At 42.0% G+C, this 23,271-nt stretch overlaps 1 protein-coding gene across 2 annotated transcripts in view; it reads left to right on the plus strand.

Moving 5' to 3' along the window:
• Positions 1-23,271, plus strand: part of erich2 (glutamate-rich 2) — a 199,266-nt gene that overhangs the window by 92,646 nt on the left and 83,349 nt on the right. For both annotated transcript variants that reach the window (XM_078551372.1, XM_078551373.1), the window contains 3 exons: positions 4,361-4,480; positions 7,985-8,104; positions 12,589-12,708. In XM_078551372.1, the coding sequence (XP_078407498.1) occupies positions 4,361-4,480; positions 7,985-8,104; positions 12,589-12,708 (360 nt within the window). The remainder of the gene's footprint in view (positions 1-4,360; positions 4,481-7,984; positions 8,105-12,588; positions 12,709-23,271) is intronic.

The following is a 23,271-nucleotide window of genomic DNA, read 5'->3' on the forward strand; positions in this document are numbered from 1 at the left end:
TGCAGAGGGGCATTGACTATACTCATGTGGCATCAAGCCTCGCTCCCAGCAGCCATGTCCCTTTGTGAGCAGAAAGGGCTTCCACTTGCTCAGTGCTTAGGTAGTGTTTGACTGCTGTAAGCAGTTCAAGCAGTGCTTGCAAGGTTTCCAGGAACCTGCAATGACTCCGACATCCTTAGGCAGCCCCAATTGCCTCAGCTCTTCTGGCCGAGAAGCACCTTCTTGGCTGGATCCTAGGGTACAATGGCCACTGAAATCAAGGCTTTTGACCCCTATATTCAACCCCAACACCCAGGCAGAGGACACATATAACCACTGCCATATGACTACAAGGGCCACCATAGAGCAAGCCATTAGCATGCTGAAGATAAGTTTTCAATGCCTCAATATATCTGGGGGAGCCGAGCAATACACACCCTCAAGGGTATCCCACATCATTGTCATTTCTGTGCATTGCACAACCTGGCATGCCGGAGGAGAGTAGCGCTGAAGTGAGCGGAAGACACTGAGCGAGAGCCGCATCCTCACAGAAGGAGGAAGAGTGTGAGGTGCCTCAACAGATACCAGATAATGAAGATGGCACAGAGGAGCCCAGGCCACAAGACACTGACATACATGGCAGGGAGATTCGCGACTCACTGATCAGATGTTTCACTTGAGGACTAGTAGAGGGGGAAGCTGAGCCAAGAACTTCTCTCCCAGAGGCAGGGTTCCTGACCTGTCATCAGAGACCGTCAGCATTTCTGTGTGCCCATGGCCACTATGTGCAAAGGCAGTCATCAAACAGGCCTCATGAGTCCTTCACCTCTACAGTCCATCCAGATTTAACATCTGGCTCATGACATCTGATTCATTGAAATAAATTGCAATTCATTGTAGAATGCATTTCAACAACCCTTTCCTTCATTAAACATTACAAACGTTTGAATGTTGTAAAATAATATTACCCAGTAAATTGCAAGTGCTAGGTAACTTCTATGGGGTGTTCCCACTGCACCTTGAGCTCATGTGGAGGCAGGCTGCTGCCTTTCTTCCTTCAGCGCATTAGATGGCCTGTGTCCTTATGGTACCTGAGCACTACTGGGGCCTGGCACATTTGGGGCTACTTTGTTGATGATTGTGTAGCTTTTCTGTTCACTGCCTTCCATTTCCAGCCGTGCTTCTCTCCCTTCTGAATCTATGCTCAGATTCCCTCCCCCTGCCAGGCTAGTTTAAATACTTCCCAACAAAATCCCCCACCATAATATTAATCTCAGTCCAATTAAGCTGCAACCCATCCTGCTTGTACAGCTCCCATCTCCTGCAGAACTGGTCCCAGTGCCCCAGGATTCTAAAACCCTCCCCCCTGCAAAATCTCTGCAACCGTGTATTCATCTACACTGTCGCCTTGTTTCTGTACTCACTCACGTGTGGTGCCGGGAGTAATCCAGGGATTACTACCTTTGAGGTTCTGCTTTCTAAATTTTGTTCCGAGCACCCTAAAATCTTGCTGCACGACCTCATCCCTCTTTCTATCTCTATTGTTGGTACCGCTATGGACCACAACAACTGATTGTTCACCTTCTCCCCTCAGAATGCTTTGCAGCCAGTCAGTGACGTTGACCTTGGTACATGCCTCTATGGTACCATCTTGAAGTCATACCTGTCATTTCAATGCTATGGCAGGGGTGGAAACCTGGTTTGGAGGGATACAAACAGTAATCTGTGAGAAAGATGGGCATGGGTTTGAGAGGCAACACATTCCAGGACTTGAGAGGAAAGAGAGTTGGAGATGAGGTGGTAGTTTCCAATAAAAGAAGGATAAAAGGTGGCTGAGTATGGCAGATTTGAAGGGGAGGGTGACAGTATCTCAGGAGATGAACCTGTTAACTCTGTCAGCTAACACTGGGGCCAGGAAGGGAAATAAGTGGTTCACAGTTTGGTGAGAACAGAGTCAAGGGAGCAAGAGGTGGGTCTCAAACTGTGCAATTCAGTTTTCATTCTTGGAATAATGAAACTGTACTATTATAGTCTTCACAATCCCTGAAGAATGAATTGAAATGGGGGGGAAAAAATCTGTTTCACTTAGGATATTTCAGGAGAGAGAAGATTGAGAGATGTTTCATCGCATGTGTCTGCACTTGATTTGAATCCAAAGGTGAAAGAACAGTAACCTAGTCTTCCTGCTAATCTTCAGAATGTACTTTTTCAATTTTTTTTTTTCCAAGTTGCTTAATAATGCCAATTTTGGTAGATATTTTCTTAGTTTATCTGTAATGATAAGACTTCCTGGCAATGTGAATCAGGTCTTCATGTAGCTTCCAAGTTGTATTACCAACATTTATTATGATGTATGATTTTAATCTTCTAGAGTATTGATGGGTAACACATTCCCTTGTTAAGATTTTAAAAGTAATAAATTTCAAATTGACATTTGCAGCAAAGTTGTGGACATTACTCATGTCTTTTACTATGTGAGTTTTTCTGTTTCACTGAACCACCTTCTCCAAATCTAGATTCCTAATTCGCCTTTTATCCCAAAATAGTTCAACTATGACTCATAATTAACTGTGGATTCTATATAGATTTTCTTGGGCTTTTGCATAGCTGCCTTTAGCCTATTTTACTTTGAGGAATTGAAACTTCAATAGTGATTTTCATCTCAGCAGAATTGTGAAATAATCAGGGTTTAGATATAACTTTTTATGAATGAAATGCTCAACTTTTCAGTGGTTTCAATGTATTAGGCCAACTGGATTGATAGCTGCTTTTTTCTAGATGGTGTCCCTCACCTGGTCAGAGTTCCTTCCTGTTACACTTGAGAACCATTGAAAAACTGCTGATGCTTTACAAGAAACAGAGATTTTATTCTGACCCTTTTTTGACAACAAAGGGATCTGTAGGATTTTTCTGTGGTCTAGAGATAAGCAAATTCCTTGAGATGGAGAAGTTTATGAGCGTTACATAAAGTCAGACACTTTATTTTTGCAAGAGATTGCAAGCCTTGATTGGCTTCCTGAATGTGTTTTCAAATCAAAATTGACCCTTGACATCAAGTGTTCTTGTCGATGGAAACAATTACAGCTGCAATATTTGCATGTTTATCTTTGTTTAGCTGGTACACACTTTGAGAAGCCAAAGTATGCAACAGATTCTTTGCAACTCCAGGATTATTATCAATTATAAGAAATTTTCCTCTTCTTTCAATTGTACCGAGATCTTTAACAATTCAACACGTCGCCCAAAGGATGTCACTTCCAATAGCACAGTGCACCCTCATTGCTGAAGTCATGAGGATTATTTCTGGAATGCTGAAACCAACTTAGCTGGGGTGGCTTCCTGTGCTAGCAGACATTGAAGCTCCTGATGTCCACAGGGAAAATATCATCCTCAAAGAACATCATTGGTTGACAGCCAAAGAAGTACTCTCACTGACACAGGAGTACTGACCTGACACACCCGTCTGAAATGCTGTAGCCCATACTGGAACATGTCCCACACCCTACAAACCGATGACAGCCCCATCTCTCAATGGTGCACCTCCTGGTTGACTGCAAACATCATCAACTGCAAACTGGTAACTGACCTGAGTGGAGAAATTCAGGTTTCAACCTTCCATGGATAACCTGGACAACTATCAACTGCTTCAGGACAGGCCAGGGAAAATGTGGCCCGCAACTGGAATAAGAAGAACAGCTCAGATTTTGACTGTGGCCATCCAAGTCAAATCATTGCTCATATTCTGAACTCCTACCCTGAGATATCAATTCCTGGTGGCATCTTAAACATTCATACTGCATCAACAGAAACTAAGGAATGGATTGTTAATCTGACATCACACTATAACTGCTTCCCCAGCCGTACATGTATATATATGGATATGTATAATATATATTACTACTTTGAAATATCATTCCTGATTATGAGCTCATATACCATTAGAGGCCTTATGATGAACAATCAAAAAAAAATGCAGAACAAGCCCCCACACATTTGTGTTTCATTTACTTTGTAAATTGAAAACAGATTGAAAAATTATTTTAACCACTGCTCAAGAGCAGTCATAATAATTCCAAGACACCTATAAACAAAGTTCTTTTAACAAACGTGACCAATATTTTTACAATGGTCTGAAATAGAATGTTAGTTTTTGTATTATAATTCTGTAGTTGGATTATTTACCCCATTGCTTCCATTCGTACTACATCATAAGAAAATTTTACTTTATTAGCGACCTGTTTGGAAAAAGCAATGGCAAATTAGGAATTAAAATTCAGAGGATGGTGAGGTGAAGAAAAGTAAAACACACGCATATGGATAAACACAACAAAAGGGTATTTGCTATTTGTTATTAATTATTTATTTTCCGTTTTGCTTCTAGAACAGACTGCATTACCAAATAATGAACTGAAGAAGTTAGTAAACCCAGAGGCAAAAAGCTGTCCTGTGAAAAGACAGAACTTGAATGTTAAGAAACAACATGTTGAATCCAAGATGAGTGGTAATTACATAGTAGGAGTGGATTACTTCACTCAGTATTTTTTGTAATTTGCTTATGCTTATTTTAACCAACTCCTTGCTACATTGATTAGCAGTGTTCTGTTTAGTGCAATAACAAAAACAATTGTATTAAAATAGCACTGTTAATGTAGTAAAGTGTCCCAAAGCGCTTCATGAAGTACTATCTAACATGGAGTCACATAAGGAGGTATTAGGATAGTGACAGAAAATCTTGTCAAAGATGAACATTTTAAGGAGCCTCCTTAAAGGAGTAAAAGAGACATTGAAGTAGAGAGGCTTAGTGAGGAAATTTCAGAGCTTAGGAATCAGGCAGGTAAAGGCACAGCTGCTGTTGATGGTGTTATTAAAACAGAATGCACAAAAGGGCAGAACTGGAGCAGTGCAGAGATCTTGGGTACATTGTGGGGTTATTACAGAGATGGGGGGAGTTGAGGCCATGGGAGGTATTGGAAAACAAGGTTCATAATTTTAAAATCGAAGTTATCAGGCCAGGAACCTCATAGGTTATGAGGGTATAGAACTTGGCATGATTAGGTTACGGCAACAGAGTTTTAGGTGAGTTCAAATTTATGGAAGAGGGAGGCCAACCAGAGAACATTGAAATGGTCTAGCCTAGATGTAAGAAAGGCATGGATGAGAATTTCATCAGAGGATGAACTGAGAGGCAGAGTTGGATGATTTTACAATAAAGGAATTGGTGATGGAGTGGTTCAATGGTTAGAAATTCACCCTGTGAAATAGGATGCCAAGGTTGCAAACAGTCCAGTTCAACCTCAGAAAGTAACCAGGAAGAGGGATGGAGACAGTATTTAGAGAACGGAGTTTGTGACCAGGATCAAAGACAGTGACTTCAGTTTTCCAAATACTTAGTTAGAGAAGATTTCTGCTATTGGACAAGCACTGTTGGGGACAGTGGAGGGGTTGAGAGAGATGGTGGTGAAGTAGAGCTAGGTGTTGTTAGTGGGCATGTGGAACCTGACATGTTTTTGGATAATGGCTGGGATTTTCTGGCCCTGCCGCGGCAAGGCAGCACCCAGTCAGAAGTCCATTGACTTGCGGCGGGACTGGAAGATCCCGGCGGTGGGCGGGTGCAGAAAATCCCACCCAATATCACCGAGAAGGAGTAAGTAGATGAGAAATGGGAGGGAGCCAAGGATAGATGTTTGGAGAATTCCAGATATGATCGTGCAGGAGCAGGAATAGAAGCGCATTGCAGGTGATTCCATGGCTAAGATTGAATAGGCAAGAGTGGACCTAGGCGAAGGCATTCCCACCCAGTTGTATAGCAAAGGAAGGGTACTGGGGGATGATGGCGTGGTCACCCATCTCAATGGCTGTAGGCAGGTGATGAAGGATGAGGATGGATTGTTTACCATGGCTGCAGTTACTTAGCATGTCATTTGTGACTTTGGTAAGGGTGGTTTTTGTGCTATGGCAAAGATGGCTATCTGATTGGAGGGGTGCAAACATTGAGTTCTGGGAAAGATGGGCGCAGATTTGAAAGAGGACAACACATTCCAGGACTTTGGAGAGGAAAGTTAGATTGGAGATGTGGGAGTTGTTGCAAGAACAGAAAGATAAAGGATGATGTCAAAGCTGACATCATCCTTTATCCCTCTGTTCTTGCAAACTACTCTCTCATCTCCAATCTCACACTGTGTAAGGAGAGGGAACAATTAACACGTCAGCTAACTTGGGGCCTGGAAAAGAAGATAAGTAGTCAGCAGTTTGGTGGGAATCGAGTCAAGAGTACTTGAAGTGGGTCTCACCAATGCAATTTAGTTTTCATTCTTGGAATAAAGAAGCTGTACTATAAAATCTTCTCTCATTGCCTGAAGAATGAATTGAAACTGAAAAAAACCTGTTTCACTTATGGCATTTTGGGAGAGAGGAGATTGAGAGATGTTTCATTGTATGTGTCTGGACTTGATTTGAATCCAAAGGTGAATAAACAGTAACCTAGTCTTCCTCCTAATACTCAGAATGTATTTTTTCAATTTTTTTTCAAGTTGCTTAATAACACCAGTTTTGGTCGATATTTTCTTAATTTATCAATAATGATAAGGTTTCCTGGCAATGTGAATCAGGTCTGTAGCTTCCAAGTTGTATTACCAAAATTTAGTATGATTCATGATTTAAATCTTGAGTATTGATGGGTGTAAGCTTTCAAAAGCAAAACATTTCAAATTGACACTTATGGTAAAGTTGTGAACATTACTCATGTCTTTTACTATGTGAGTTTTTCTGTTTCACTGAACCACCTTCTCCAAATCTAGATTCCTAATTTACCCTTTATCCCAGAATAGTTCCATTATGATTCATAACTAACTGTATATTCTATACAGATTTTCTTGGTTTTTGCTTAGCTACCTTTAACCTACTTTAGTTTGAGCAATTGAAACTTCAGTAGTGATTTTCATTTCAGCAGAAAGTTGTGAAATAATCAGAGTTTGGACATCTGTGTTTATGAACCACTGTTCAAGTGTTAAATGGTTTTCAATTATTAGGACAATTGGATATATAGCTACTTTTCCCAGATGGTCAGAGTTCCTTCCTGTTACACTTGAGAACCATTGAAAAATTGCTGATGCTTTACAAGAAACAGATTTTATTCCGACCCTTTATAGACAACAAAAGGGATTTGGAGGATTTTTCTGTGGCTTAGAGATAAGCAAATTCCTTGAGATGGAGAACTTCATGAGTGTTACACAGAGTCAGACACTTCTTTTTTACCTGAGATTGCAGGTCTTGATTGGCTTCCTGAATGTTTTTGTATTAAAATTCACACTGGACATCAAGTGTTCTTATTCAAGGAAACAATTTCATCAGCAACATTTGCATGTTTAGCTTTGTTTAGCTGGTCCAGCACTTTGTGAAGTCAAAGTATGCACAGGCTTTCTGCATCTCCAGGATTATTATCCATTATAAGAAATCTTCCTCTTCTTTCAACTGTACCTTGAAATCTTTAACAATTTAACACCTCGTCCAAAGGACATCATTTCCATTGCACAGTGCATCCTCATTGCTACTTTGAAATACCAGTTCAGATTATGATCATTAGAGGACTTTTGATGAGCAATCAAATAAAATGCAGAACGAACCTCCACACTTTTGTGTTTCATTTACTTTGTAAACTGAAAACTACTGCTCAGGAGCAGTATTACTTTCAGGACACGTATAAACAAAGACTTTTAACAAGTGAGACCAATATTTTTACAATGTTCTGAAATAAAATGTTAAAGTTTTGTATTATAATTCTGTAGTTGGATCATTTACCGCATTAACTGGATTGCTTCCATTTGTATTACATCATAAGAAAATTTTACTTCATATGCGACCAGTTTGGAAAAATCAACTGCAAATTAGGAATCAAGATTCAGAGGATGGTGAGGTGAAAAGAAGTAAAACGCACGCATACGGATATATATAGCAAAATGATATTTTCTATTTGTTTTTAATTATTTACCTTTCATTCTGCTTTCAGAACAGCCTGCGTCACCAAATAGTGAAGTGAAGAAGTTAATAAACCCAGAGTCAAAAAGGTCTTCTGAGAAACGACAGGGTCTGAATGTTAAGAAACAATATAGCGAATCCAAGATGAATGGTAATTATATATTAGGAGTGGATTATTTCACGCAGTATTTTTTGACATTTGCTTATGCTTTTTTAACTATATCCTTGCTACACTGAATGATTGATTAGCAATGTTCTGTTAATGTAATAACAATAACAATTATGTTAATATAGAAACTTTAGTGTAATAAAGAGTCCAAAAACGCTTCATGAAGCACTATCTAACACTGAGTCACATAAGGATAGTAACTGAAAATCTTGTTAAAGATAAAGTTTTTAAGGAGTGTCTTCAAAAGGAACAGAAGAGACATAGAGAGGCTTAGTGAGGAAATTTCAGAGCTCAGAAATCAGGCAGCTGGAGGCACGACTACTATTGGTGGAGTTATTAAAATAGGGAATGCACAAGAGGGCAGTATTGGAGGAGCGCCAGGATCTTGGGTGAGTTGTGGGGTTGGAGGACATTACAGAGATGCTGACTGTCAAGGCCAAGGAGGTATTGGAAAAAAAGGGTCATAGTTTTAAAATCGAAATTACTGGGCCAGGAACCTTTATAGGCCAGTGAGCACAGGTGTTATGAGGAAATAGAACTTGGCGAGATTAGGATATAGGCAGCAGAATTTTGGGTGAGTTCAAGTTTATGGAAGGTGGAAGAGGGAGGCTGGCCAGAGAGCATTGGAATAGTCTAGCCTAGAGGTAACAATGACATGGATGAAAGTTTCATCAGTAAATAAACTGAGTTAGGCAGATAAAAGCAAAATACCGCGGATGCTGGAAATCTGAAACAAAAACAGAAAATGCTGGAAAAACTCAGCAGGTCTAACAGCATCTGTGGAGCGAAAGACAGAGTTAACGTTTCGAGTCTGTATGACTCTTCTTCAGAGCTGCTTCAGTTAGGCAGAGCTGGGTGATGTGACGGTACTAGATTGGTGATGGAGTGGATCTGTGGTTAGAAATTCACCCTGATGTCAAATAGGATGCCAAGGTTGCAAACAGTCCCATTTGACCTCAGAAAGTCAGGAAGAGGGATAGTGGCAGTGTCTAGAGAACGGAGTTTGTGACCAGAATCAGACAGTGACCTCAGTTTTCTGAACGCTTAGTTAAAGAAGATTTCTGCTTTTGGACAAGTACTGTTAGAGACAGTGGAGGGGTCGAGAGAGGTGGTGGTGAGTTAGATCGAGGTGTTGTGAACGGACAACCTGAAACCTGACATGTTTTTGGATGATGTCACCGAGAAGGATTAAGTAGATGAGAAATAGGAGGGGGGCCAAGGATAGACGGTTGGAAAATTCCAGAGGAGATCATGCAGGAGGAATAGAAGCCCATTTCAGCTGATGGCTAAGACTGGATGACTAAGAATAGACCTAGATCAGGACATTTCCACCCAGCTATATGGCGAAGGAAGGGTATTGGAGGATGATGGTGTGGTCACCCATCTCAATGGCTGTAGACAGTTGCTGAAGGATGAGGATAGATTGTTTACCATGGCTGCAGTTACTTTGATAAGGGTGGTTTTAGTGCTATAGCAGGGATGGAAATATGATTGGGGGTATACAAACTTGGAGTTGTGGGAAAGATGGGCATGGATTTGAAAGGCAACAATACATTTGAGGATTTTGAGGTCAGAAATGAGGCAGTAATTTGCAAGGACAAAGGGTAGGGTGACACTGGCAGATTTCAAGTGGAGGGGAAAGTATCTGAGGAGAGGGAACTGTTAACCTCAACTAATGTGGGGCCAGGAAGGGAAGATAAGTGGTCAGCGGTTTGGTGGGAATAGAGTCGAGAATGCAATTGGTGGATCTCAAACTATGCAATTCAGTTTTTATTCTCGGAATAATGAAACTGCATTAGTACAATCTTCTCATATTGCATCAGAAATGAATTCAGACCGAAAACGCATGTTTCACTTCAATCCAGGGGAGAAGGGATTGACAGACATTTCATCCCATCTGTCTGGATTTGATTTTAATCCAAAGGTGAAAGGACAGAAACCTCCTAATCCTTAGACTGTACTTCTTCAATTCTTTCTTTCAAATTGCCTAATAATGCCAGTTTTGGTAGATATTTTCTTAGTTTACCAGAAATAATAAGGCTTCCTTGCAATTGAATCAGGTCTGTAGTTTCCAATTTGTATTATTAATGTTTATTATGATGCATGATTTTAATCTTCTAGAGTATTGATGGGTTACACATTCTCTCTCTCAAATTTTAGAAGTAATAAATTTCAAATAGACACTTGCAACCAAGTTGTGGATGTTTTCTCAGATTTTTGCAGTGTTTGTGCGTTTTTTACACTTTCTTCTAATCACCTTCTCCAAACCTTGATTCCCAATTTGCCCATTTTTGCAAACTGGATCCACTATGATTAGTAATGAACCAAAGATTTTACTTAGATTTGCTTGGGCTTTTGCATAACTGGTTTTAGTCTACTTTAGTTTGAGAAATTGAAGCTTCAATAGCGATTTTGGAGAGTTATGAAAGTTATGAAATAATCAGCGTTTGAACATGTTTTTTTTTTACAAGACATAAGGGGATAGTTCCTTAAAAGGACATTGCAACTAAAAACAAAATCCCTAAGGAAACTTACAAATTTTAAATTATAATGTGGTTCTGGGGATCAACAATGCACCTCAGCCCCCACGGTGCCAATCGGTCATGGAAGGCCTCAAATGTGCCGGTGGACACCGCGTGATCAGGCCCAGGAGCAAGCTTACAAAGAGGTACTCCTCTTTTCTCGACCCCCTCTGACCCCCACCCCCCGACCTTGTGAGCCAACTGTTCAAGTTTTATATGGTTTTCAATGTATTAGGACAATTGGCTAAAGAGCTACTTTTTCCAGATGGTGTCCCACCTGGCCAGAGTTACACTTAGGAACCATTGAAAAACTGCCAATGCTGTACAAGATTCAGAGATTTCACTGACTTTGTTGACAACCAAGGTATCTGGAGGATTTTTTCTTGGCTTAGAGATAAGCAAATCCCTAGAGATAGAGAAGTACATCAGCATTATACTGTCTCCGACATTTTTCCTAAGAGATTGGTAGAATTTAATTGGCTTCCTGAATCTGTTTTCATATCAAGATTGACCCTGGGCATCAGGTGTTCTTGCTCAAGGGAACAATTACAGCTGCAATATCAGCATGTTTAACTTAGTATGGCTCCTCCATACCAGTTAATCAATTAGCAAATGACAAAGTATACAACAGATTTTATGCATATCTCCAGAATTATTAACAATTGTTAGAATTCTTGCTCTTGTTTGAATTGTGCCATGAGATCTTTCATGATTTAACACCTCATCCAAAGCACTTAATTTCCAATAGCACAATGTACCTTCTTGTTACATTGTACTATCAGTCTAGATTATCAGCTCAGTATCTTTAGAGCCCTTCTAACAAGCTTTTGTTTACTTGGCACACTGGAAAAGCATTGGAAATTATTTTAACCACTGCTGAAATGCAGTAATAATATTCCCAACACTTATGTATATTTTTTTTAACAAGTATGTTTTTTCTTTAAAAGGTTTCTGTAATATTTTGTTAAACATTTTTGTATAATTCTGCAGTCGGATCTCATTTACCACATTAATTTGATTGCTTCCATTTGTATTGCACCATGGGACAATTTACTTCATATACAGCTAGTTTGGAAAAACGACAGGGGTAAATTAGGAACCTGGAGCTAGATTTTCAATCCAGGATTGGGAGCCTGATGGCCAGATCATTTCAAGGCCTCGATCTCAGCATCTGTGAGGCGGTGTGATTTTTAAAGGCAAAGATCCTAATTGGCCTCGAGGCGAGTTTGGCGCCCAATTAGTGGCACTAGGAACGAATGGCCTGGAGGCAGGACCTCATGTCGAAGAATGATTCTAAAAAGCAAAAGACAGCCGTTACTGGGCTTGCTGTTGCCTGGAAGGATGGAGCAGGCATCAGAGCAGTGGGCCAACAAGGTAGCCTAATGGTGCATACAAGTGGCTAAATATTTACTCCTGACGTACTCAAGCCACTCTGCTCAATTGACGGCAACTTTGTACCATTGCATGATCACCCCAGTTTGACTATTCCATTTTTGTACACTATTTTTCATCAGCCACACTGCATAGTGGCTCCCCGCTGTGCTCCCGACAGCTGTGTACTAATATGCCCCAGACCATTTGTTCTTCCTGTTATTAACATTGAAAATGTGATCCTGTCCCTCTCCAGCCTTTTATTTTAACAAGCTCTTCAATGAGCTTAACAGCAAGTTAAATGGAGACGTGTGGGTTGCTGGCTCCCCTCCACCACCCTCCTGTTAAAATTTCCAACACGTTTGTGAGGTATCAGAAGACTAATATGCCATTCGAGTGCGCGATTTTCAGTGAACACCTGAACCTGATTTCAGCCCTTTGGACAACTGAAAATCCAGCTCCAAGATTCAGACGGGTGGTTGGTTGAAGAAAATTAGAACAAGCACATAAATGTAAACTAAGCAAAAGGCTATTTTCTTTTTTTCATTAATTTAAATTCAATTTTGTTTTCAGAACATCCTGCACCATTAAATAGTGAACAGAAGAAGTTAACAAACCCAGAGTCAAAAAAATCTTCGGAGAAACATCAGAACATGGATGTAAAGAAACAGCATGTTGAATCCAAAATGAGTGGTAATTATATATTAACAGTGGATTACTTCAGAGTATTATTGTCACTTTTTTATGGTTATTTCAGCCATCTCATTCCTATACTGAACGTTAATTGGTGTTCTGTAAATGTATTAACAACAATAATTGCATTGATATAGCCCCTTTATCAGAGTAAAATGCCCCAAAGAACGTCACAGGAGTCTTATCAGACACTGAACCACATAAGGAGATATAAGGATAGATGACCAAAAACATGGCCAAAGAGGTAAGTTTTAAAGAGCATCTTAAGAGAAGCCAAGATCCTGGAAAGGGAATTCCAGCACTTAGCACTCAGGCAGCTGAATGCACAGCCACCAATGGTGGAGCGAAGAAAATCAGGACGGCATAAGGGACCAGAACTGAAGAAGTGCAGAGATTTTTAAGGATTGGAGGAAGTTGCACAGATAAGGAGGGTCGAAGAAATGAAAGAATTTGAAAACAGGGCTAAGAAATTTAAAACAAAAACAGAAAATGCTGGAAAAGCTCAGCAGGTCTGACAGTATCTGTGGAGAGAGAAACAGAGTTAACATTTCGAGTCCATACGACCCTTCTTTAAAGCTAAAGAGAAGTCTTTAGCTCTGAAGAAGTCTTTAGCTCTGTTTTTGTTTCAGATTTCCAGCATCCACAGAATTTTGCTTTCAGCTAAGAAATTTAAAATTAGGATGGCTGCCAGGCCAGGAGCCAATGTAGGTCATTGAACATAGGAGTGATAGGAGAACAAGACTTTCTGCGATTTGGATATTAGGAAAAAAGTTTTGGATGAGTTCAAATTTATAGAGAATGAGATGATGGAGGAGAGCTGTAGGAGGAGTCTGGTGCGGTCAACAATGGCAGAATCGAAGGGTAGCTGCACAGAACCTGAGGAAAGGGAACTGTTAACAAAATCATCTAACGTGGGGGCCACGAAGGGACGATAAATAGTCAGCAGTTTGTGGGAATAGATTCAAGAGGCCATGGAGGAGGGAACATCTGTAGGGGGCAGACCTTGGGGAGGCGGGTACACCCGATGTGGATGAGGGCACACCCCTTCCCACCCGACGACCAAGAGGGTCACCTGCCAGGGTTGCACCCCTGGCCCATTGGGCTCTGAACTCCTCTTGCAAGCCTCAAAATTGAGGCCAGGTGGGAAGCAGCCCCATAATGAGCCACTTAAGGGCCTTAATTCGGGCAAGAGTGGATGGGCTTCCCTAGGCCTCATCCACCTCCCATAAAATTCTGAACAGGTCGAGGGTGCGTGGAAGGGCAATAGATGCTGAAAAAATATCGGTAGAAAAGTAAATGATAGAGTTAATGGATGGGGTGAAAATTGATGGACTGGAAAGATTGACTGTGTTTAGGATAGACATGTTGCCTGGTCTGGATGGCTTGTAACCCAGGTTGCAGAAGGAAGTGGGGATAGAGATAGCGGAAGGGCCTTAACTTCCCATTTTTCCGAGATGTGGGGGAACTGCCAGAGGATTGGAGAGTCGCAAATGTGACACCTTTATTCAAAAAAGAATATCTACCGGCCAGAGAGTTTAATATCAATGATGGGTAAGGTTTTAGAAACAATAATCAAGGAAAAAATTAACAGGCATCTGGAGAGGTTTGACTTAAATATGGAGAGTCAGCACGGATTTCAGCACAGATTTATAAAAGGTAGATCATGCTTGACTAATCTCATTGAATATTTTGATGAAGTAACAGAGAAGTTTGATGAAGGGAATGCAATGGATGTTGTCAGTATGGATTTTGACAAAGCACCACATAAAAAGCTGGTTAACAAAACTATGGCACATGGAATAGGAGAGTTGGTGTTAGCTTGGATAAAAAAAATTGGCATAAAGGCAAAAAACAGCGAGTAGCGGTAAATGGTTGTTTTTCAGAAATATATTATATATACACACACACACACCACTTGTATTACAATCCCTGTAGAGTCTGATACCTTTTTACGAAAAGTATCTCCATGACACCAATGGAAAGAAAACAGATGGACAAGATTTCATTTTTTAAAACTTTTACTGTAACAAACCAACTAAAATCAACATTAATGAACAGGTGAAGGACATTTCAAATAAAAAGGTAAATTTTACCTTAACTAGTCAATGCAACAAACATATGCCACATGTAGTTACAGGCACTCGCATTACTAATGTGGGACCTTATGTAATCTCACACTCTTTCCAACTCACCTCCATTTTGTAGGATTTTCACTTGCCATCCAATCATTTTGGCATTCACTAGTATTTCATCCAAAGTCCCTGGACATGGTTGCCACCATCAAGGCTCACATCTATGAACCCTCCCTCACTCAGAGCACAACAGTCCTGATGGCACAGACTCCCCAGAGACTCCTTCTCTGAACCCTTTAAATGGTATGGTGGGCTCTGACACCACTTCAACAGCAGCAATAGTTATTGCAGAATCCATAATCTCTCACTCTTCCTGTCTTCAGTGTTCTGTCCTTTCCAACTGTATAACAGAATTCCTGTATAACAGGAATTTTGTGGGCCTGTTGGCATTGGGTGTCATGGCAGGCGAGGGGGGAGGAGTGGGAACACAATATGGCGAGAAGGCCAAAAATCAATTTTATGCCTTCGTGAAACTAGTTTGCGAGCATCCGCTCCACCCATCAGTGGTGGGCTGCATTCTCCACTGCTGTACGTCGGAAACCTAATTTCAATACTTTAGCCTCATTATAAGGTCTGCTCACCAGAATCATCCCACTACACTTAATCATCTCCTGACTCCCCAAAGCCTGTCCACAATCTACAAGGCACAAGTCAGGAGTGTGATGGAATACTCTCCACTTGTCTGGATGAGTGCAGCTCCCACAACACTCAAGAAGCTTGACAGCATCCGGGACAAAGCAGCCTGCTTGACTGGCATCACATCCACAAACATTCACTCCCTCCACCACAGTCACACAGTAGCAGCAGCGTGTACCATCTACAAGATGCACTGCAGGAATTCACCAAGACTCCTGAGACAGCACCTTCCAAACTCAAAACTACTACCATCTAGAAGGACAAGGACAGCAGATAGATGGGAACACCACCACCTGGATGTTCCCCTCCAAGTCACTCACCATCCTGACTTGGAAATATATTTCCGTTCCTTCACTGTCGCTGGGTCAGAATCCTGGACGTCCCTTCCTAACAGCACTGTGGGTGTACCTACACCATATGGACTTCTGTTCAAGAAGGCAGCTCACCACCACCTTCACAAGGGCAACTAGGGATGGGCAATATATGCTGGCCCAGCCAGTGAAGTTTACATCCTGTGAATGAATAAAAAAAATCATGCCAACGTGTCTCACAATTGTACATAAGTGACATGCACCTGGCGAGCTGCGCTTTGCTTGAGACTTCGAGGTTTGTGTGCCTTGCTTTGTGCAGCACTCACGGTCATCAGTGCCAGGTTTCACGGGCAGCACCACATCACTTTTAGGGGGCTCATGGGCAGGTCTCGACCTACCAGACCAGCCATAAGGCCGGGGTGGTTTTTCAATGACTGCAGGGCTAGGGCTTGCTTGGGGAAGGGGAAAAAGTGGCCTCAGGCAAGGAAAGAGGCTGCACGGCGATAGCTGTACTGGGGAAGGAGGGTATCCCAGGGTGTGTGTGTGTGGGTGCACATGTTGATTTGTGCAAGTGGCCTCAAGATGTTGAGGGCTGAGGAGGCAGTCTCCAGAGGAGATGAGGAGAGATGGAGATGTGTGTGAGAGTGAGTGAATGTGCCTTGAGTTGGCAGTGAGTGAGAGTGAGATGCCAGTGAATGTGTCAAGGCGTTGTGAGTGTGAGAGTTTAGAGTGATAAGCCTTACCTTGGCGGCACAGATGAGATAATTCACCCATTTTCTGCACTGGGTGGCCGACCTCTTGTGGGCAGCATTGGCACTGACCATCTCTGCCACCGCCTCCCAAGCCGGAGTTGTGAGACTGACGGGCCTCCTGCGGCCAGAGCGGGGATAGAGGACACGGCCTCCACGGCATCCCAGGGATGCATCACTGAATCGGTGGGCTGCACTCTTCTTGGCTTTTAGGGTTGAAAACAGCACAAGTGGGCTTCAACCAGGTCAGGGTTAAAGAATGGTTTACAAGCAGATGATGTGGCAGACAAGCACTGCTGCAGAGAATTTAGATGAAGACCTCGATGTGGTGACATACAGGAGAACGCTGATGGTTAGAGACATGAAGGTGCTGGGCGCATTAGCTGGCCTGTCACTGTCAAGGAACATGGAGGATGCCAGCTACAATTTGACAGAGGGCATGATACGGAGCTTACTCATTCTGCAGCCTCTGTGTCATTTCCATGTCATCCTGCAGACCCAGAGGCATGTCACTGCTGCCCCCATATTTGTTGCAGCCTTTGTCTAGACAGGTCATCTACTCCTCTGCACCCCTCCACGCTCCCCCCACAACCCCATGCCATTAAAATACATCGACGGCCTCTGACCCAAAAACACGAGAGTACTTCCAGACACTTTGGGCAGAACTTTAGGCTGATCAGACGGGCGCGTGCCTGACCCAATCGGACATGAAATCATGTGAGATGGCGTCAGGCGAGCATCCCGACGTCATCCCATGCTTGCGCGATCCATCGGTTGGCGGGCGCACTTCCGACTTTTGCACGATTAAGCCTGTTAATGGAGCAACTCACTCTGATTTTTCGTGGTCCATCCAACCTTACGGTTGGCAGACGGGCAAATCAGTCAGACGGCCTTTACATTTTTCATGAAACCTCATCCATGGGCAGGATGAGGTTTCCATGATGAAATAAAATATAAATACATTTCTGCGGATAGCATTTTCAGTAGCTAAATTTTCAGGTGATTTATTATGATGCATGGACGCTTTCTTTCAGCTTCTGAAACCTCTATTATTGATTTTTCAGGTCTTCAGCTCCCTGAGGCAGCTCTCTGCCTTCAGGGAGCTTTCTCTCAGTGCTAGGCTGCACCCACGTTGACATCAGCGCCCGCCCCACCTCAGCAGCACTGAGCTTCTCAACGCACGCTTCACGTTGGCATGAAATCGCGGTCAGGGGCTGACCTATAAAGGCCTGAATTTTTATTAGAAAAATTTCCCAAAGGTTTACATGCAGGCTGGGTGCCTGGCCCTTTAAATAATGCTAGTGCATGGTCTGTTTTATAGCATCACACTTGTTGTTTACAGGATTAAACTTCCAGGATGGAAGATTCTGCCTGCACATTTGTTGACCAAATTTGGGATTTTTGTGTCAAATCTGCCTGTTCAGCTGTGTAATCACAGAATTGTTACGGTGTAGAAGGAGGCCATTCAGCCCATCGTGTCCACACCGGGTCTCTGAGTGCCAATCTCCTGCCTTTTCTCCATAACCCTGCACATTGTTTCTATTTAAATAATCATCCAATGCCCTCTTGAATGCCTCAATTGCAAGTTTGCAGATGACACAAAAATAGGTGGGAAGGCAAGTGGTGAGGGTGACACAAGGAGTACAGAGCAATATAGACAGGTTAGGTGAGTGGGCAAAAACTTGACAGATGGAATATAATGTGGGAAAATGTAAGGTTATACACTTTGGCAGGAAGAATAGAGGAGCTGAATATTATTTAAATGGAGAAAGACTACAGAAGGCTGCAGCACAGAGTGTGGATGAAATTCAAGGTCAGCACAAGTGGCTGACTAAAAAGACACCATAATAATTTTTTATTTATTTGTTCACGAGATGTGGGCATCGCTGGCTGGGCCAGCATTTATTGCCCATCCCTAATCCCTTAAAGGTGGTCGTGAGCTGCCTTCTTGAACCGCTGCAGTCCTTGTGGTGTAGGTACACCCACAGTGCTGTTAGGGAGGGAGTTCCAGGATTTTGGCTCAGCAACAGTGAAGGAATGGTGATATATTTCCAAGTCAGGATGGTGAGTGACTTGGAGGGGAACTTCCAGGTGATGGTGTTCCCATGTGTCTCCTGCCCTTGTTATGAGGCAACTGGATGTCAAAGATGCTCACTCGTGTTAACCTCTCTATGGTGAAGCCTGCATTGCAGTAGTTTTGTTCCTGACTCACGGGTCTCATAACATCAAGATCCCAGTAAGGTGTGGAGCTGCTGTTCATCCTGTGTCATTTTCCCATCAGCTGTAGTCAGAGGCAGGGATTAAGAGAGGTGGAATGCCTCTAAGGGGCATGGCTAGGGAAGACAACTCAACTCCAAACCTCCGTCCTCCTTGATGAATGGCCATGGCTGATGAGCGTCCATGTTGTTAGTCTTTCTATGCTTCAAGGCAATGGTCTCTCTATATAGAGTTTTGAGGATAGTGGAGACAAGTGGAAAAAAGTGTCCACGTGAGGCTTCTTGCACATGGCACTCATCACCCTTGTCAAAGACCAATGTCTCCATACGCATTCATGTATGAAAGGAAGGAACACCCATCTCTGGTCCTCCAGGATATCCTTTACCTGGAAGGGGTGGGGTGCCAAGTCGAGACGGAGGCCAGGTGAAGTGCTTAGCTCTTGCCTGCTGGATTTGAGATGGAGGGAAACCAGTAAAGGATATGCTCAATTAATGTGTCACTTCAATTCATTTACACATCCACTGAGGCGTCGATAATACAGGCTGCAGGCAGCCCTGCTTTGCTAATGGCTCTCATTCAGATGAGGAGGAGGGCCCATCACCGGTTGATACAGAGCAATGAGGAGCAAGGGCCTGAGCAGCAAGAGGCAGTGGGGCCTTTAAAAGGTCAAGAGGCTGGTGAACATGGACCACTGCAATGGCAAGCACTGGCCTGACCATGGGTGAATCACCGGCAGTGCTCTTATCTAGGAGATGAACGAAAGGCAATGCCGGAGGTGCCCTCTTATGTCCTGGGATGTATATGCTCACGTTTGTGAGCTTCTCCAGTAAAGGTTGCGGCTGCAAGACCCTGGAGGAGTAATTTGGAGCTCCTGGCCCGCAATGAGTAACTGTCTGTCCGGGTGCCCTTTAAAAATGGCGCTATGACCATCGACTATATGAGGTAACAGCAGGGTGAGTGATTTCCTGTCTGCCCTGCGATTCGCTGAGCTTCTCATTGATGCTTAATTAATGAGGTGATTGTGCATGCTCATCCATCCTGCCACCCAGCAGGAATCACACCTACTTTCCTGCCCGCCACCAGGCTTAGTCTCCAGAATGTAAAATTCCACCCTAAATGTACGCTCAGCGTTAGTAGATGAATTAGTGTCAGTGATTGAATGTATGGTCAAAAACAACCTTGGGGAGAGCATTTCAGAATGTAGGTTCAAGGCCCTGCCCAAAACAGAAATGTAATTATAGAAACACAAGGATTGGTAAATGAATATATTAATCAAAAACCACTCAACAAATCCTTACCCTCTTCACCTTCACCCTTTGTTGAGAAACCAGCTGTATACTACCACAAGTCTACACCTAGAAAAGCACTAGATATGTAATTGTGCCTCGTTGAACAATCTTACATCAACTGTTTGGATTATATTAACATTTACATTATCAACCCTCTATTGGGATGCATTTAAGCTACAGTAAATGAATTAACCCCTTGCCAAATCATCAAAGAAGAAATCAGACCATAAAGATACAAATTAACATATCTTAATTAATGCTAACAGCATTAACCAAGACTCACTAATTATATGTTGATATTAAGCTCGACATTTAAAATTAATATAAACCTTGATTTTAACTGGCAGTAGAAATAGGGCTGAGTTGAGCCCCAAACCTCCCTGTCCTTTCGGGAGGACTGGCCTTATCTGCATCTTGACAGTCAGCTGTCTGCCTAAAACAGGTGGGAAGTAGCAGCTAGCTGGTGGGCAGGAGCCGTTGACAGCAGAGGGCCACCAGGAGGCACTGAAGGAACAGTTGCGGCAACAAGACTTATTGCAGGTAGGGCTTTTTGGAGAGGCTATGGGGAGGTCAATGCAGAGATGGCCTAAATTTTCCTTGTGGAACACGCCTGGTACCCCTGACCACAGAGGAAAGTTTTAAAAAATGTTCAAAACATATCTCCTTGGCCTCTTCTGATTCCAGACCCTCTTCCAAATGATTTTAGCTGCTGGGAAAACTACAACTTTCCTGTTTAGGCCTTAGTTAACATTGCAGTCATTATATCCTAATCTTTGTATTTAATGAAAGATCCCATTGGCTTCGGGCAAGTGTCTTTGTTGTCTGCTCAGAAGAGCACGTTAAAGTAGAAGAGGTGGGGCTGGTGTGGCACTTTGGCAAATAAATAATTCAGATGATTTTAATTGCACATACTGCCCAGTTTTCGTCAGCTTAAAATGCAGTCATCAACCTTAGTCATCTTATGGTCAGTCATCTTATGTTAACAACTTTAAAAATCAAGTATACTGGATATAAATAGCTATTTGGTAGTACAAAACTTGAGTATTGCTGAAAAAAAGAGGCATGTTGTCGAAGCATTTCATCTTATACTCATCAGGACAGCTACGCAAGACAGTAAAGGGAACAGCAGTTTATACTGCATGAGAAGAGAGTGCTGATTGGTTGGCAAGTGGACTCTAATTGGTAGAGGTGTTGCCATGGAGAATGCAGCAGGGAACAGTTAACTAGTAACTGCCAAGCTGTTGTTTCAAATTCAAACCGTGCAGGTTGACTCTGATTGGTCAAGGCATTGTCATGGGAAATGAACCAGGAAATGGTAGTCTCCCAGCTCTTGGGGACTGCCATTCACTGGTTCATTCCCTATGGCAATGCCTTGACCAATCAGAGTCGACGTGCCTGGTTTGAATTTGAAACAAAAGCTTGGCAGTTAACTGTACCCTGCTACATTCTCTATGGTAATGCCTCTACCAATCAGAGTCCATTTGCTGACCAGTCGGGACTCTCTTATCACGCAGTATAAATTGCTGTTCCCTTTAGTGTTGGTTTACCTTGCACAGTTCTCCTGAGGGGTGCAAGATGAAAAACTTCGATAGCGTATCTCTTTATTCGGCAATACTCAAGTTATATACTGGATATATTAAAGGTCTGATTGGTTTAACTTATTCCTGATGCACTTGAGCTTTTAACAATAATTCCAAGAGCCCGTAGGATTGTATAAATTTTAAGGAAAAATGGTTTAACAATTCTAACAAAGTAGATCAACAATTGGCTGATCTACTAATTGTACAACCTTGACTTTGATTCAGCGTAATAAGTTGGTTGCCTTGCTTTCCTCTGGGACGCTCTTATAAATTTCCTGGAATGTCAGAGCAGTGAAACCCATTCCACAAATGTGGTTTCCATTCTTCTTGGATTATCCTCCTAAGTCCATCCACCACGCATATTAGTAACTACATTAAGACTCACTTCCCTTAGTCTTAGGGAAAATTCTTATACATTCTAGTGGCACAATTAAACTCCTCCCTGTGTCTTGAATAAATTGTCCCTAAGTCTCTAATCTTCTGTCATCGTTCTCTCTCTCTTTCACCTCTTCGAGAAGCCATGTCATGCTTTTTCCTTGGTCCTCATCTCTTTGTGCCAAATATCATCTTTTATACCTATAATTTTCAAAAAAATCTTCCTTGATTTTGCTGATAACTAATCTGAGGAACAAGTATTTTGTATGTGTTCATTCCTTCGAGTGTCAAATCACTTTCAACGGGCTTCTCAAAGAATTGTGGTGATCCCAGATTCAGTATGGAGCAACAAAAACACAGGCATGTCTGGTGGATTGTTTACTTCCATAAATTGTCGACCTTCAATAACAAAAGACATGAACAACTCCAGAAAAATATGTCTTTTGTTTCTTGGCACAGTTGTTCTAAATTGTAACCTTAACCACTAGATCTGCCAGGATCACTGTCAGAGTGCTTTATCTCCTTTGAGCATCCACAATTTATAGCATTGGCTTTTTCTATTTCCCAGAGTTCAGCCAGACTGCCGAATACTCCATTTTGCTCCTAAGGCTTTTTTTTTTAAGGAATTTACGTTCCAGAAGGCACAAGACTAAAATTGGAAGAGCATAGAGCACACACTGTCATGTTAGGCTGAAGGATGCTGGTTACAAAGGTAAAGCGGTGTGAGGATATGAAAGATTTAATATAAATAAGGACAAGGATATTAGTTTAGCATATTGGAGGATGGGTAGCTAGTTGCACGCTAGTCAATGCATTTACATACAATTCTTTTATGTGTTATTTTAATGACCATTAACCTATTTATTTTAAATAAGTTTATAGCTACAATGAAATGTAAGGTTAAGTACTGTTATGCAAATACAGAACATAAAGGAATTTTGTGAGAAAGCATTATTGTATTACTAGAGCACCAACATGCAGCAGTCTCAATGATAGCCAGATGGTTGAAGTGTACTGAAATAGGGGTATTTTTGTATAAAGTTACAAGTTTGGTGGCATGAATATAGTAAAAGAAAGAGTAAAAAGAGAATAAGTTATACAAGTTACATGAGAGGTGTGGGAAAGATACTGAAGATTGTCAGAAAAAACTTGGCATCCTTTACAAAAACCTTCTTAACAGCCTAAATCCCAATCTCTGTCCTAACTGCATCTGATCACAGCCAAAGAAAGAATCCAAAGCTTCCCAATACAATAAATATGAGGTGTCAGTTGAT

This window comes from Cetorhinus maximus, chromosome 11, assembly GCF_964194155.1.
Source record: "Cetorhinus maximus chromosome 11, sCetMax3.hap1.1, whole genome shotgun sequence".
NCBI classification, from domain to species: domain Eukaryota; kingdom Metazoa; phylum Chordata; class Chondrichthyes; order Lamniformes; family Cetorhinidae; genus Cetorhinus; species Cetorhinus maximus.